The sequence below is a fragment of the Lissotriton vulgaris genome, chromosome 2_1 (assembly GCF_964263255.1).
Source record: "Lissotriton vulgaris chromosome 2_1, aLisVul1.2, whole genome shotgun sequence".
In the NCBI taxonomy this organism is placed as follows: domain Eukaryota; kingdom Metazoa; phylum Chordata; class Amphibia; order Caudata; family Salamandridae; genus Lissotriton; species Lissotriton vulgaris.
Window position 1 is genome coordinate 1746193600 of NC_141687.1, and position 16575 is coordinate 1746210174.

Below are 16575 nucleotides of genomic sequence, written 5' to 3' on the forward strand. Positions count from 1 at the left end.
ATGGAGTAGCTGGGAAACAACAGGGACTGAGGAGAAAAAAGGCAAGTTTATTAAAAAGATTCTCATATTGCCAATCTCCAACCACCCTCTGCAGCACCTCTGAACTTTTGTTCACCCCCAAAAAATACTTTCGGTTTATTGTACACTAATATAGCCTTAGAGCCTGCTGTAGCGGGCTCTACCAGCATTTAAAGGCCCACTCCAGCGCTAAAGGCCTCAGCCGCAGGCAATGGACTTTAATAAGGAAGAGGCCTTTAATGGCCCGGACAGCCCACTATGATGGACTAAAAGGCTATTAGAACATTGCGCATCTAGAGGGCAGATGGTTCTAATTAGTAAAAACAAACACCTCTCGGCGCCAGAGGTAGTTTAAATTCCCTTGGACTCCGAGAGGTCTTTGTTCATGTCAACAGCTGTGAACAAAGTCACACATTGGAATACTGGAGCTCCAGGCTTCTACCAGCCATGAAAGCCCTGAGTACTCCATTGTTTTCAATGGAGTTCCCATCATTCTAATGTCCTAATACATATGGGGATGTTGTGCATTTCATCTGTGCTGTAACAGAACTGTACTGTCAATGTACACAATAACAAAAAATGAACAATTCAAGTTACTTTCACTCCAGATTCCTATAGATTTAGAGACAAAAGGCACCCACTGGATCCAAATTGTTTTATTTGTGTGATTTAAAAACAGTAACAGAAATATTAAGCAGGTTATCCACAGTTTCACAAAAAAACAAATACATTGAGTTCTCTGAAAAGAGGGGCACATAATCATTTGATGCCATCATCTTCCCTTTTCCTAGAGATTGAGCAATTAAGAGAAACATCCTTTAAAAAAACAATATATGGTATTATTGTTTTAATGCCTGCTGAATTTCCCATTCAAAAACTTTTCATTTTTAACTTTTTGTAGTAAGCACCACAAAGCTATTGGCTCGACCACACCTATATAAATGAATAAACGAGTCATTGACTATTCCCCTCAAATCCAACTTTAAGCTTTTCAATTATGTGGATGAACACATGTATGATGAACTTAATAAAGTTTTCAATTTAAAAAGAAATCTATTCCCCAGTCTCTTAAAGTACTTGTTTGTATTCTGATAAGAAGCACAACATCAGACTCCTAATGAAGAGCTAATTTAATATGCTCCTCCAGGAGGTCGAAACACATACAGATACATTTACTGGGAGATTAGATAAAATATAGAAAAGGTAATCTTTAATTGGCCTCATGGAATAACTAAACCAGATAGGTGAGGCCATTACTCCTTCAGCTGAGAAACATTTTTGAAAGAATAAAACTGAAACAAAATGCATGATTGATGTTTTATCTACAGATCCTGTGGTCTACAATCTTTGCCTTTTTAACCCCTTCCATGCTCATGACAAGGTCAGCTCGTCATGGGTGTTACCTGCGCTGTGCGTTTGACGAGTTGACCTGGTCCTGAACAATGGGGTTCATCAAGGATCAGCACAGGAGGGGAAAACCCCCTAGCAGCCAAGGTGTTACATCAAAACATGAATGTGCACACAATGAAATGTTGAGCACCGTCATGTAGACACTATAAAAAAACAACCCCAAAAAAAAGTTTAACTATTTTTAAAAAACCTATCTTTGGGAGATCTAGAGATGGGTGCGGGTTGTCATGTTGTAGTTCAAAATAACAGTTCAGCAGCGGATACCTACATGTTAAATTGAACTTTTAAGGCATCTTTCTGCTTTCAGCGCGCTCCAATTTAGGAGTTGCTTTCAACTCTGTCCTGAAGCAGTAGGAACAGCAGAAGAGAATGAGAAATACAGCCTGCAGATCTGCTACAAACTCAAAGGTGCAATGTAAATGACTGCACATCTTTGTTGGTACAATCTAAAAAAAATCTCTTACTTTTGCTTATTGTGGCTGTTGAATTCAATGTGAAAACAAATTTCCAATCCTCTCCTGTAATTCCTATCTTCACCGTCTAAGCAAAAAAGCTTACAAAAAGTGAAGAGAGCCTAAATGATAACGGTTTTTGATTGGGAAATCCAGTAATAGCTGAAACATTAATAAAATGAAACTATATGTTTTATTTTTGTACTGGCCAATTAATCTATCCATGACGAACACACATGGGGCACTTAAGACACTGATTACAAGTTATGGGCTAAATTTCGATCCCTCTGGAACCAGGATGTTATGCAGCCCTGGGAATTATGAGCTGTATAATAATTATTACACCCCTTCAGATTTTCACTGAAGGCACAACGTGCAGAATTCAGTGTTTCAAATAATGGTCCTGCATGCTACACCCCATTTCGAAGCTGAAAACTCAGATAGGAAGTATTTACCACAACAGCTGGTTAACACCTTGCTTCTGCAGATTAAGTTCTGGGTGTGGTAAACATCTCACCGAAGCCTGCACTACTTGTAATCAGGGACAAAGTAGCACTATTGCCATTTTGCTAATTTGAACACACTCCTATAAAAAAAACATTCTCTATCGCTTCATACAAGTAAAACAATGATTAGTGTCTGTGATTGTACAAAATGGACCAAGTATTCCGTTTTTGGCAAGCTATTTTTTTATGAAAAGGCACGGACCATTATGTATAAGTCCCAACACAAAGCAATAATAGACATTTCAATAAAATAATTAAAAATGAAGTTTCAATGTCAGGCACTTCAGTAGTATATACAGGTAAAACATCTCTGGCTGCAGTGATTAGGCTTCATACTCAGTAGTTAATACAGCTGCTGGGCAACCATCAGCTTTTGATGTGTGGCACTTGCTTTGAAATGATTGGGATGAAGGCGCAAGGCATAGTAGGCACAGGACTGCGTGGCTGGGCGCTCTTCACACGTTTGAATTGCCCCACAGCCTCAGGCTATCCTTCAAACAACAACGAGATGACATTTAGGCCAATCCACAAGCTCAAGAAAAAGGTTTCTAGATCAGGTTGGCAGGCTGCATGCAAGGACTTGGCAAAACACATTGTATGCTGGGTGAAAGTAGCAATGCCCACTGGTTTGAACTATTAGGCAGGCTGTGAAGCTTTGTAATAAGGCTGACTGGAAGCTGAGGTTCTGGACCCCAGAGGTGGCCATGGTCATCTTCACTATTCGATCCCAATAAACATAATAGGCACAAGAAAACATTAATAAAATGACTGCAGCAACACTAGGTGCACACGCCCAAAGGGAGATTCTGAAGTCTACCTAGCACTGGGACATTTATGGCACATGTTCTTAAACACACAGAGGAACCCAAAGGTTTTCAATGTTTAATGAAGCAGGTAGCACAAAAGGCCACCCTCACAGGTTAAATTCAGATCCTCTTTGCTTTGAATGTTAGATGGAAGAGGTCTTTAACTGAACATACTGTTTGTTCAACCTTTGTACTCCACAACCTAGCATTGTGGATTGATGTTGTTCAGTCTTGTTGTCTGTGGATGCTGCAACTTGTTTTAGTGGGAGCCTAGTTAGGCGTCAAACCAACTGAAAAATGAATGAAAGGCCCCAAATCCATTCACCTTCATACACTTTTCAAAATGTCACAGATGACGGAAAAGACACCAAACATCTACTGAGAAAGACTAGGCCAACAGTAGAACAGGAGCTCCAGATTGTGTACAATATGGATACACTACAATTGTCCATACACCAGAGGGCAAAGAAGGGCAGCCATTCTGCCTCCACAGAGCAGCCCATTAGTCAGCATCCAGCAGTTTCCAAAGTGGTAACAATATTCACTATAGCCACCTAAAGTACCCCTTCCAAAGTCAACTGAGGGATACACACACGCCATAAATAGTTGCCCTTCTTCTAACTTTGAATTGTGATTTACCCAGTTGCCTCAAGATTTTCAACCTTCCAGAATTGATCGCCTTAACTTTATCTCTAAACCAAGAACCTTCTTTCTTCTAGCACCTTATAATTAACAATATGAACACTACTTATAGAGCGTACAATATAAGTTTTAGAAAAGGACTTTAGGATTTTCATTTGAGGTGTTAGACTTACTAATTTTGTGATATATTTCTGTGATTTATTCTTGAAGTTTAATTCATTTGATTTAAATATTTGTGTTTTCCAATAAATACTGCAGTAAATTAACAGATGTATTATTTTGCATGAAATGCGTAAAAAATGTATATCCGACTAAGTGGTGCTCACGTCTGAGAGAATTATAAGGAACTACGTGAATGAAAGACTTCCATCCTGTCTCACCGTTGGTAATGATCATAGGAAATAAACAAGATTGAATAATACTCTACACAAAGAAGGCAAGCACACAGCTGTACGTGTCCTGCACATCATCGATCTTCAGTCAAGCAAAATATCTGAAAGCAAACCCACTCTGCTGTGGTCTTTGCTGGCCCGCGTGTACATCTGCGATAAAAGAAGCACTGCAAATAGAAACACTAGTTATCAGAGCAACTAGCGTCCCATTTGTCTACCTGCCACCGATAGTTCAGCACAGGTAGTGTGTCCTGAAAGGGCCTTGGATCCTGATTCTCCACTCTCCAGCAGGGTATGGTTTTGCATAGTAGAAACGGGGGAAAACATTATAACATAGAGTCCATAAGGAACTACTCTTCAATACTGTGAGGTGTGGCAGGAAGAAGAAAAGAGTTTGGGGCCAAGAAGAGCTGCTGTGGTGGTGGAGCTTCTAGTAGCGTTCAGCCTTTAGGCTCTTGTAAAGGCAGCAGGTGAAGATCATCCCAAAAAGCTAAGAAGGAAAGAAACAGAATGAGGTTAGAGCTCAATAGTAGAGCACAGACGTTTCCAAGTGCATGGAGACCATCCTCGCCATGCACTTCCATTGAGGAGTGGCTGCTTAGCCCTCCCCACTTCCTCTTACACAGAGATAGGTGGGACCATATACCTTACTTTCTCTCTTTTCCACAGCATATTATTCCCTCTATTAATTTTATATACATAGCTTTGGTCACAATACCTTAAAAAGGTATTAAAAAAACCTAAGTCACTCATAAAAACCTCAATTAAAGTGCAAATGGTTACGAATTAAAAACAAAAACCTCACTGAAATTTGTGAGATATGATTAGGATGGCAGTGCATAACCCATACAACAGCCATGCACACCATAACTCACAGAAAATTCAATCATAATCTCAGCCTTGATGTGTCAAATGTAATTACAAATGTAGTAAATAATCTTACAGATAAGATTACACATCCTATTACTCATAACAAAAGAAACGTCCATGAAAGTAGTATCATTTAATGCTTTCAGTATGCGTTGTCATTTAATTATGCTGTGCTTCAAAGTGGTGTTACTTATAGGACATTTTGGGAGCACTGTTGTGGGGTCTGTGCAACTCCAGCACAAGGGTTTGGCCAGAAGCTGCACAAAAGGAAGAATCACCAACAACTCTCTATTGTCCTTTGCAAAATTCAGGTGAGAAACTTTCCGGTGGCTCAATGTGCACTTCCTTTCTCCCCGATCTGACCAGTGCTGCAGGGAAACCTGTGTGCCCCCCAGGTGCCTCCATAGAAACTTCCTTGGTTCTATCTCCTGGTCTGGAGAAGTCGGAAAGGTAGCTAGGCGAGGCTTTGCCGAATCTGTAGAGGCACACAGCACCGAAAGCTGTAGAGCGGATGGGCAAATAGCAGTTTTTGTAACCCTGGTGCATAAAATGCAGCTGGACCTCCAGAGTCCATGGCACTGGGCATGTGGCCAATACCTGCACAACAAACATTTAACTTCTATTAGTAGCTTCAGACATGGGACACTTGCAATTAAAATCCCCAAATGCATGGGGATTTCAATAGATGGGCAGTGGAGTCATCGCTAGTCAACAACACTCTGGACATCATGAGCCATCGTCCTTAAAACGGAGTACTAGATCCTCCCTTCCCCCTCAGCCTCCCATTTAGGATTCAACGGCATTGTCAAGCGTGAGTTCTTCAGGAGATATGGAGAGATGGTCACCGGATCCAGCCCTAATGGTTTCTGTGTAAAGGCATGCAAACCAGACATCTTGTAAAAGTTTGAAATGGTGCCCAATCCCAACAGTCTAGTGAAAAAAAAACATTCATTAGTAAGAATTCGCAAACAGAGCATCTTGTCACTGAACTTCCTGTAATGAAAACGAATATGCTACTTACCAGTATGCATCTGTTCTTGGCATGTAGGGCTGCTGACATTCATATCTGTGCTTAGATCGCCGCCTAGTGTTGGGTCCGGATGATCGCACATTGTTGTCCTGGAAGAGTCTTCGAAGTATCACGAGATAGGTGGCTCCTCCCCTGGACTACAGTGCGCATGGGCATCGACTCCATCCTCAGATTGTTTTTAGCCATTGTGGCCAAGATGGAGTGAAACTATGTGAATGATGACCATGCTAGAAGTATGCTTGAATGCTGCAGCCGCTACAGGCGCCGGGTAGGAGGGCGGGCGATATGAATGTCAGCAGCCCTACATGCCAAGAACAGATGCATACTGGTAAGTAGCATATTCGGTTCGAGGCATGTGGGCTGCTGAATTCATATCTGTGCATAGAATACATAGCAGTCCCTCTATTAACGGCGGCCGCCTGTGCCAGCTGCAGCAGTTTGGAAAAGTGTTTTTAGAACAGCCTGCCCTACAGCTGCCTGCTGTTTGGAGTGCACATCAACACAGTAATGTTTTGTAAATGTATGTGTGGTAGACCATGTGGCTGCTCTACACATGTCTTCCAAAGGAATATTTCCAAAGAAAGCCATGGAGGCCCCCAACTTTCAGGTGGAGTGGGCCCGCGGTGGAATGGTGAGAGTGCGCTTGGCTTTCTGATAGCAGATCTGAATACATTTAACGATCCACCTGGCTATCCCAGCCTTGGAAATGGGGTTGCCTTTGTGTTGTGGCGAAAAGGCAACAAATTGTGTTTAGTCTTCTGAAAATCTTTGGCCCTATCAATGTAGTACATTGGGCCCTCTTGACGTCAAGTGTGTGGAGCATCCTCTCCGCAACGGACTCTGGATTTTGGAAGAACACAGGTAGTTCTATAGTCTGGTTGATATGGAACTGAGAAACTACCTTAGGAAGGAATTTCAGGGTTAGTGCGAAGCACCACCCTGTTGGAATGAATTTGAATAAATGGCTCTTGGATAGATAGTGCCTGGAGTTCACTAACTCGTCGTAGCGACGTAATTGCTATAAGGAAAGCCACTTTCCATGTCAAGAACTGAATCTCGCAGGAATGCAGTGGTTCGAAAGGGGGACCCATCAGCCTGGTGAGGACCACATTTAGGTTCCATTAGGGAGCTGGTGGAGTCCACGGAGGAATGACTCGTTTGAGTCCTTACAGAAAGGCTTTAATGGCAGGCACCCTGAAAAGGCAGAGGTGCTGTCTGTTTTGGAGATAAGCAGCCATTGCGGATAGATGTATACGAATAGAAGCATAGGCCAGATTACATTGTACAGATGTAAGAGATAACAAATGATGTTCTGAATAGATGCATCCAGCGGGTTAATGTTGTGGTCTGCACAATAAATGACAAACCGCTTCCATTTCGCAGCATAGCATGCTCTGGTGGTGGGCTTTCTTGCCTCCCGGATTATGTCCATACAGTCTGGAAGTAAGTTGAGGTAGCCAAACTCTAAGACCTCAGGAGCCAGATCGCCAGGTTGAGCTGTTGCGGATCTGGATGCTCAATGTCGCCATGGCTCTGCGTCAAAAGCCTGGGTGTGAGGCGCAGCCTTTGATGCGGTACCACGGACAGTTCCAGAAACGTGGTGTACCATGGTTGGCGAGCCCACGTAGGAGCAACCAGGATGAGAGTCATCGAGTGCTGCTTCAGCTTGCGTTCCACCAGCGGTATTAGAGGTGCTGGGGGAAAAGCGTACGCTAATTTGCCTGACCAGTTCATCCATATAGCATTGCCCTGCGACTGTGGGTGTGGGAACCTGGAGGCAAAGCTTGGGCATTTGGCGTTTTCCTTTGTGGCGAACAGGTCTATCTCTGGATGACCCCACCTTAGGAAGTACAGGTGGAGTACTGATGGATGTATCTCCCACTCGTCCAGATAAGGGTAGACGTGAATGTTTTGTCTCCTTAGGTGTGCCGCCACCGTCGCCAGGCACTTTGTAAAAACCCTGGGTGCCGTGGTGACCCCGAAAGGTAGAACCTTGAACTGGTAATGTTGGTTTTGGATGGTAAACCGGAGGTATTTTTTGTGTGACGGGTGCAGCGGAATGTGAAAATACGCATCCTTTAGATCTAAAGTTGCGAGAAAATCCCCCTGACTGAGCAACGGTAGGACTTGCTGCAGGGTCAGCATGTGGAAGTGCTCCGATAGAATGTACTGATTGAGGGGTCTGAGGTCCAGTATGGGTCTGAGGGACCCGTCCTTTTTTGGTATCAAGAAGTACAGTGAGTAAACTCCTGTGCCTCTTTCTTTCACAGGCACGAGCTCGATTGCCCCTTTTTGCAGCATGACGAGGACCTCCTGCTGCAATAAGTGCAAATGCTCGGTGGACACAGGACGGTGCCTTGGGGGTATGTTGGGTGGAGTGGATATTAACTCCAGACAATACCCATACTGTATAAGCTGTGTGACCCACCTGTCTGTGGTGATGGACTTCCAGACTGGCAGGAACTGTTGAAGTCTCCCCCCGACAGGTTTTGCGTGGTCGGGGGGCAGTGACAAGGCGTCACTGTTTGTTAGTGGCAGAGGATCTGGAGTTGTTGTTTCCACGACCTCTGCCTTTGGCGCTGTTTCCACGATATCCACCTCGACTCTGTTTGGTGTATGTGGTCTGCGTGCCGCCTTTATAGTACTGTGTGGTTTGGGAGAGCTGGCCTCTGGAAACACCTCTAGTGCTTGAGCGACGAAAAGAACCACCCCGGAACTGCTGGGACTGTAGAGCCCCCATGGACTTAGCAGTTTCAGTGTCCTTTTTGATTTTCTCCTAGGTGGTGTCCACCTCTGGGCCAAATAGATGATCAGGGTTTACTGTCTGATTGAGAATGGTGGTTTGTATTTCTGGCTTGAACCCGGAGATTCTGAGCCAGGCATGTCGTCTCAGCATGACACTAGTGTTAATAGCTCTGGCCGCAGTGTCTGCCGCGTCCAGTGCACATTTAATAGAAGCATTTGATATGAGCTTCCCTTCTTGGATGAGCATCTCAGCTGCCTCTTTGTATTCATCTGGCAGGTGCTGTAACAGGGTCTCAAGTGTGTCGTAATGTGCCCTGTCATACCTGGCTAGAAGTGCCTGAGTGTTTGAAATGCGCCAGATATTGGCCGCTTGAGCTGCCACCCTTTTCCCTGATGCCTCAAACACCTTAGATTCCTTATCTGGGAGAGGAGCATCACCCGTCGTTTGTGAATTAGCCCTCTTCCGGGCATTAGAAACAACAAGAGAGTTCAACGGCAACTGTTCCTTGATGTAAGTAGGGTCTCCAGGCGCCATTTTGTACTTCTTTTCAATTCTGGGGTTTATCACCCTGGCTCTCGTAGGCTCCTTAAAGATTTCCCCAGCATGCTTCAAGACACCCTTCAACATAGACAAAGTCTTGACAGTCCTCTCTGAGACGGAAAAGGTGTCAAAAAGAAAGTCCACTTCAATGGGGTCAGCATGGAGCTGGACGTCATGATTTTTAGCCGCCCTTTCAATGAGGGCATTAAACGCTGCCGAATCCTCAGTAGGCGACGTTTTTACTGCATACAATTGAGTGTCTGGGGTAGAGTGAGGATCACCTGGGTCAGCAGCAGCTGCCCAGGGTTCATTGGTATCATCTGGCTCAGGGTATACAGGATAGCTGTATTCATCATCATTACCTTCCCCAGTGTCCACATCTGAATAAGTGGGTGAGACATCATGGCTACGTGGAGATACCGGTTTCACAAGAATAGGTGTTGAAGTAGAATCCTTTTTCTTCTTCAGTGGAATTTTATAGGACTCCATCGGCTGTTCCGGGGCAATTTTCCGCTTATAAAGGGAAAGTCTGCCCTTTTCGGCATCGATAAACTGTTCCTGTTGCTCTTCCAATGAGGATTGTCGATGCTTTAGGGCCGAGACCACTGCTGTCGACTTTGGCACCGAGGACACCTTCTCGGGCACGTTGGTGGCCATTTTAGGGGCGAAAGCCTTCGGCGCCACTTTCGGCGGCAGCGTGAAGTGAATGGGAGTCGACGTCTTCTGAGGTTTATCGACAGGCTTCGAAGGTGGAGGATCTTTAGGCCCGAAACTTGAGGCCTTGTCCTTGATGCGCTTTAGGGAGTGTGCCACTTGCTTGGAGAATTAGGCGGACGGCTGCGTCGACTCAACAGAATCCTTCGAGACACCACCAGACGTGGACTCGTGGGTCGGTTCGCTCTTGGACTTGTCTTGTCGACGCGGAGGCTCGAGAACCTTCGGATCACCGAGCCCTTTGTCGGTGTCGATCGTCTTCGGCGCCGATTTGTTCGGGTCGACTGCCTTGACCTTTGCCTTCGGCGCGCTAGACTTCGTCTAGACGCCCTTCTGCTTCGTCGGTGCAGACAGGTCCGTGGACTTTGAGCCGACCAAAGCAATACGCACTTTTGGTTTCGATGGAGGCATCAGTGCTTTCACTTGCGTCGAGACCGGTGCTTTTAGTTTCGGTTTCGATTTCGCAGGTTGCGGCTCCTTAGCAATGTCGGAAGCTGAGCCCGAAGGCGGGGCCGAAGAACTTATTGGAAGATCTTGGGTAAGGCCTAATGGCGATCCCTCGACCTCAGCCTTCTGAAGCGTTTCAGCCCCAATGTCAGTTTGAGTTAGCTCTTCGCTCGAGCTATCTTCCATGGCCCCAAAGGCCCCGTCGTCGTCTCCTACCTTGTCGACGACTTCTTCCGCTTCGAGCATTTCAACATCAGCGTCGTAGTTGGAGTCGACCTCCGACGTGGGATTAGACAGGTTCTCACGAACCTCCAGGTCGGCTCCTTCATCATCCCCGGCATCGAATATGTCCACAGGCGCCGGTGCAGTCTGCTGGGCTTCCTGGCGCGCAGCGCGTCGATGCAGAAGAGTCTTCTTGGATCGAAAACGGGAACAAGCCATGCAGCTGGCTTCATCATGATTCGGCAACAGACACTTGTTGCACACCGGGTGGACGTCGATGTGCGGATACTTGGAGTTGCACACGGGACATCTCTTGAACGGGCTCCGTTCCATGATGGTTCGTCGATAAGGCCTCTGGCGTCGACCGGGCCTTCAGCGTCAAAAAGCATGCGGCTCTTCTGGAAATCCGGCTCAGAACTGATCTGGAAAGAATCGGGCACCGAACGCAAGACTATACCGACGAAAACCTAAAGGCCTTTTGGCCTTAAGAAAACTTTTATATCGATTCCGACTAGAGTGAACCAATATACAATATACCAATGGCGGAAAAAAACAATCGGAGGATGGAGTCGATGCCCATGCGCACTGTAGTCCAGGGGAGGAGCCACCTATCTCGTGATACTTCGAAGACTCTTCCAGGACAACAATGTGCGATCATCCGGACCCAACACTAGGCGGCGATCTATGCACAGATATGAATTCAGCAGCCCACATGCTTCGAACCAGAGCTTTTGCTTTTCCCTTTTGATTGGAAGGGGATAGAGATTTCTGATTTTCGTTGGCGATATTCATTTTATTTGTAGCATTTTATGTGTACTAAAGTTTTTTTGAACAAAATGCACAAGTTACTGCATGTGTAACGATATATCTGTAAGAGACATTAGTCGGTGATAGATTCCTTACCTTAGAATATCCCCAGGCATCAGACTGGATCCGGAAAGCTTTCGTCAGCAGTACCCCTGCACGACGATAGGTGTCGTCATACGGCTCTGAGTGCGTCGTTGGCGTCGTATTCGCCGAGATGACGTCACAGGAGCTACTTAGACGCGCCCACGTGCACCGACGTGTTATGTACAAAACTTTCTTCAACAGGAACGCAGAGGAGCCAGGCAAGAAACTGACCACTGGTGCATAGAAACTAGGGCCCGAAAGGATTACCTTAACCCCAGTAATCGGTTCGCAGAATGAGATGGATGGGTGGGGCGGTAAGGATTCTATCACTAACTAATGTCTCTGACAGATATATAGTTACACAAGTAGTAACTTGTGCATCTGAAAGAGACACATTAGTGATAGATTCTTTACCTTAGAATAGATACCCCAGCAATGCCAACCACGGTGGTGGGTCTGCGAATAAGATTTCACGAGACAGTCACTGAGAACAGAACGGCCAAAGAAGCCGTCCCTTCGGACTGTAAAGGCAATAATGCTTTGTAAAGGTGTGCAGTGAAGCCCACGTGGCAGCTTGACAGATGTCTTGCAGGGGGATACCACGTCCCAATGACGTCGTAGCTGTTGTTGCCCGGGTATAATGGGCGCGCAGCCCCACCAGTTTCCTTTTTAGCCATAGAATAACAGGCCTTGATACACAAGACGACCCAGCTGGAGATAGTCCTGTTGTGAACAGCCCGTCCTTTCTTGGTGCCTGCGTAGCCAACAAAGCGCTAGTCATCCACCTGGAATGCTTGTGTGCGATTCAGAAAGGAGTGCACACGTTTTGGGTCCATAAGGTGGAGCCTCTCTTTCTCTCTGGAAGGATGCGGAAAGAAAGTGGGCAAGGTGATAGTCTGCCCGATGTGGAAGGCAGTGACAACCTTAGGCAAAAAGGAAGGACGAGTGCGAAGCACAACCTTGTCCGGATGAACCGACAGAAAGGGAGGCTTACAAGAAAGAGCCTGAAGCTCACTCACTCTCCTGCCAGAGGTGATAGCCATCAGGAAGGCAGTTTTCAAAGTCAGAAGACGTAAGGGACAATTGTGAAGCGGCTCAAAGGGAGCGCACATTAGACAAGTCAAAACAAGATTCAAGTCCCACTGAGGCATTATGAAAGGAACAGGAGAGAACATATGCGTAATGCCTTTTAAGAATCTCTGTACAAAAGGGGACTTGAAAAGAGAAGGCTGATCTGGAAGCCTCAGAAAGGCTGAGATGGTCGAAAGTTAGCCCTTGATAGTGCCCAGAGCAGAGCCCTGCCGGTCTAGAGAAAGAAGGAACAAAAGGACCTCAGAAAGAGGGACAGAAAGGGGATCCAGTGTCTTGGCTGTGCACCATGCCACAAATTTGTTCCACCTGCAGGCGAATACCGATTTAGTGGAGTGACGCCTGGCTGCCAGAATGACATCACAGACTTCAGGAGGCCAGTCAAATGGAATCAACTGCCGCCGCTCAATCTCCACGCATGTAGGTGGAGGCTTGGCAGGTTCGGGTGGAGAACCACCCCCTGCTGCTGCGACAGAAGATCCTCTGGCAGAGGCAGTCGGATCCGGGGATCCAGGCTCATACTGAGTAGCTCGGGATACCAAACTCTTCGAGCCAAGTCCGGAGCCACAAGGATGACTTGGGCCCGGTCGCATCTGATCTTCTACAGAACTCTGGGCAGAAGTGGTGTAGGCGGAAAGGCGCACAACAGACCGCAACTCCAATCGCGACGAAAAGCGTTGCCAAGTGAGTGCCGCCTTGGAAATTCCAACGCGCAGAACTGATGACATTGCGCGTTCTCTTCGGTGGCGAATAGATCTAACCAAGGCTCTCCCCACTGTTGAAAGAGACCTCCTGCCACCCCTGAGTGAAGACGCCATTCGTGATCCATCAGACACCACCGTCGGCTGAGTTTGTCCGCCCTGGCGTTCAAAGAACCTGCAAGTTGTTGAACCGTCAAGGAAACGCTGTGACGTTCCAGCCATGTCCAGAGAAATAGAGCCTTCTGACTTAGGGTCCAGGACCCCACCCAGCCCTGTTATTGCAATACCACATGGCGGTGGTGTTGTCCGTGAACTACCTTTCCCCTGACAGAGGGGAGGAATGCCTTCAGTGCAAGAAGGATCGCCCTAAGAGGCCTCTGATCTCCGCCTCTCCCATGCGGCTGCCCCATCCGTGAGGGACGCATCCGTCAACACAGTGTGCTCTGGTTGGGGAAGGAAGAGTGATCTGACTCTGACCCAATGCTGATTGGTGAGCCATCACTGCAACTGTTGTGCAGTGCCCTCCGAGATCTGGACGTGATCTGACAGGTTTCCCTGATGCTGCGCTCACTGGAACTTCAGGTCCCACTGCAGAGCCCACATATGCCACCTGGCATGGGTGGTCAGCAGGATGCCATGAGTCCCAGAAGTCACAAGGTCTTCCTGACCGAAACCCAGGACAAGGACTGAAAGATCGGAATCATAGCCTGAATGTCCTGGACTCGCTGTTCGGGAGGATAAACCCAAAACTGCGCAGTGTCCAGAACCGCTCCTATGAAGAGGAGCTTCTGGGAGGGAATCAGGTGCGACTTTGGCACGTTGATGGAAAATCCGTTGATGGAAAACCCCTGCAAATGCAGGAGGTCAGCCGTAGTCTGGAGGTGGGAGACGACTGAGGCGAGCCCGCCTTGAACAACCAGTCGTCGAGATAGGGGAAGACTGAAACCCCTATTCTGCGCAGATGAGCTGCGACCACCGCCATCACTTTTGTTAACACCCGAGGGGCATTGGTAAGGCCAAAAGGGGGGGGCGGTGAACTGAAAATGCTTCTGGCCCACCGTGATTCGTAGGTAACACAGATGGGCCGGCAGGACGGGAATATGAAAATAAGCATCCTGCAGGTCCAGTGCCACCATCCAGTCTTGTAGGTCGAAAGCAGACAAGATCTGAGCCAGAGTGAGCCAGAGTGAGCATCTTGAACTTCTCCTTCCGGAGGAATCAATTGACGTTCCGAAGGTCTAAGAAGGAACGTAGACTAGTTCTTCTTTGGAACCAAGAAGTAGTAGGAGTAACAACCACGACCTACTTCTGGCATCGGAACGCACTTGATGGCCCCCTTGGCCAAGAGGGCCACGACTTCCTGCTGGAGAAGTGCTAAATGATCCCCTAACATGCGGTGGAACTGCGGTGGCATGGCTGGGGGGTAGACTCGAAGGGGAGGGGGTAACTCCTTTGAACAATCTCCAGAAGCCACCTATCTGATATAATGGTGCACCAGTGGGGGAGGTGATGACGAATCCTGCCCCCCACTGGCGTTGGGTGGGCCTGAAACACCGGACTAGGAAGGTCTGGAGGCATTGGCAGCAGGGGCGTTGGTGGACTGACCCGCACGCTGGCCCTGTGACCTGCCTCTGCGAGCCCCACGTCCGCAGCTTCACTGGGACTGTTGCTGCGCAGGCTTATTCTGAAAGGAACGTGTTTGCACGCCTCTTCCGGAGCTTTGAAAGGAACGAAAGTTGGAAGTGGAAGGAGTACGTGCGGCTGAAAGGCCTAAGGACATGGCCATAGAGTCCTTAAAATGCTCCAATGTGGAATGCGCCTTATCACCAGAGAGGCGGGTGCCATCAAAGGACATGTCCATCAAAGTATTCTGGGCATCTGCAGAAAAGCCAGTCGTTCTCAACCAGGCATGACGACGTAACGCCACAGTCGTGGAAATCGCCCTACCCAGCGAATCAGCGGTATCAAGACCACAACGTACAGTGAACTTGGCCGCATCTCTCCCCTCCATAAGAGCTCGGGAGAGAATGCAAATGCTACTTACCAGTATGCATCTGTTCTTGGCATGTAGGGCTGCTGACATTCATATCTGTGCATAGATCGCCGCCTAGTGTTGGGTCCGGATGATCGCACATTGTTGTCCTGGAAGAGTCTTCGAAGTATCACGAGATAGGTGGCTCCTCCCCTGGACTACAGTGCGCATGGGCATCGACTCCATCCCCAGATTGTTTTTAGCCATTGTGGCCAAGATGGAGTGAAACTCAGTGAAAGATGACCATGCCATGAAATGTTATGTGAACACTGCAACTGCTACAGGCGCCGGGGAGGAGGGCGGGCGATATGAATGTCAGCAGCCCTACATGCCAAGAACAGATGCATACTGGTAAGTAGCATTTGCAGTTCGAGGCATGTGGGCTGCTGAATTCATATCTGTGCATAGAATACATAGCAGTCCCTCCATTAGCGGCGGCCGCCCGTGCCAGCTGCAGCAGTTTGGAAAAGTGTCTTGAGAACAGCCTGCCCTACAGCTGCCTGCTGTTTGGAGTGCATGTCTACACAGTAATGCTTAGTAAATGTATGTGTGGTAGACCATGTGGCTGCTCTACATATGTCCTCTAAGGGAATGTTTCCAAGGAAAGCCATAGAGGCCCCCAACTTTCTGGTGGAGTGGGCTCTTGGTGGAATGCTAAGAGTGCGCTTTGCCTTTGCATAGCAGATTTGAATACATTTCACGATCCACCTAGCAATACCAGCCTTGGAAATAGGGTTACCTATGTGATGTGGTGCAAAGGCAACAAAAAGCTGTTTAGTTTTCCTAAAATCCTTGGTCCTATCAATGTAATACATTAGGGCCCGTTTAACGTCAAGGGTGTGGAGCATCCGCTCCGCCAGTGACTCTGGATTCTGAAAGAAAACCGGTAACTCAATGGTTTGGTTGATGTGGAACTGAGACACAACCTTGGGTAAAAATTTAGGGTTTGTGCGGAGCACTACCCTATTAGCATGAACTTGGAAGAAAGGCTCTTGGATTGTGAGGGCTTGCAGTTCACTAACCCTCCGTAGCGATGTAATTGCTACAAGAAAAGCCACTTTCCATGT

The 16575-nt window shown here is 47.2% G+C and overlaps 1 protein-coding gene across 3 annotated transcripts in view; it reads right to left on the minus strand.

Moving 5' to 3' along the window:
• Positions 1 to 658: 658 nt before the first annotated feature.
• The window catches only part of CD151 (CD151 molecule (Raph blood group)), a 161687-nt gene continuing 145770 nt past the window's right edge, over positions 659 to 16575 (minus strand). For all 3 annotated transcript variants that reach the window (XM_086957747.1, XM_086957749.1, XM_086957748.1), the window contains one exon: positions 659 to 4716. In XM_086957747.1, coding sequence (XP_086813873.1) covers positions 4657 to 4716 — 60 coding nt within the window. In that variant the 3' untranslated portion in view covers positions 659 to 4656. The remainder of the gene's footprint in view (positions 4717 to 16575) is intronic.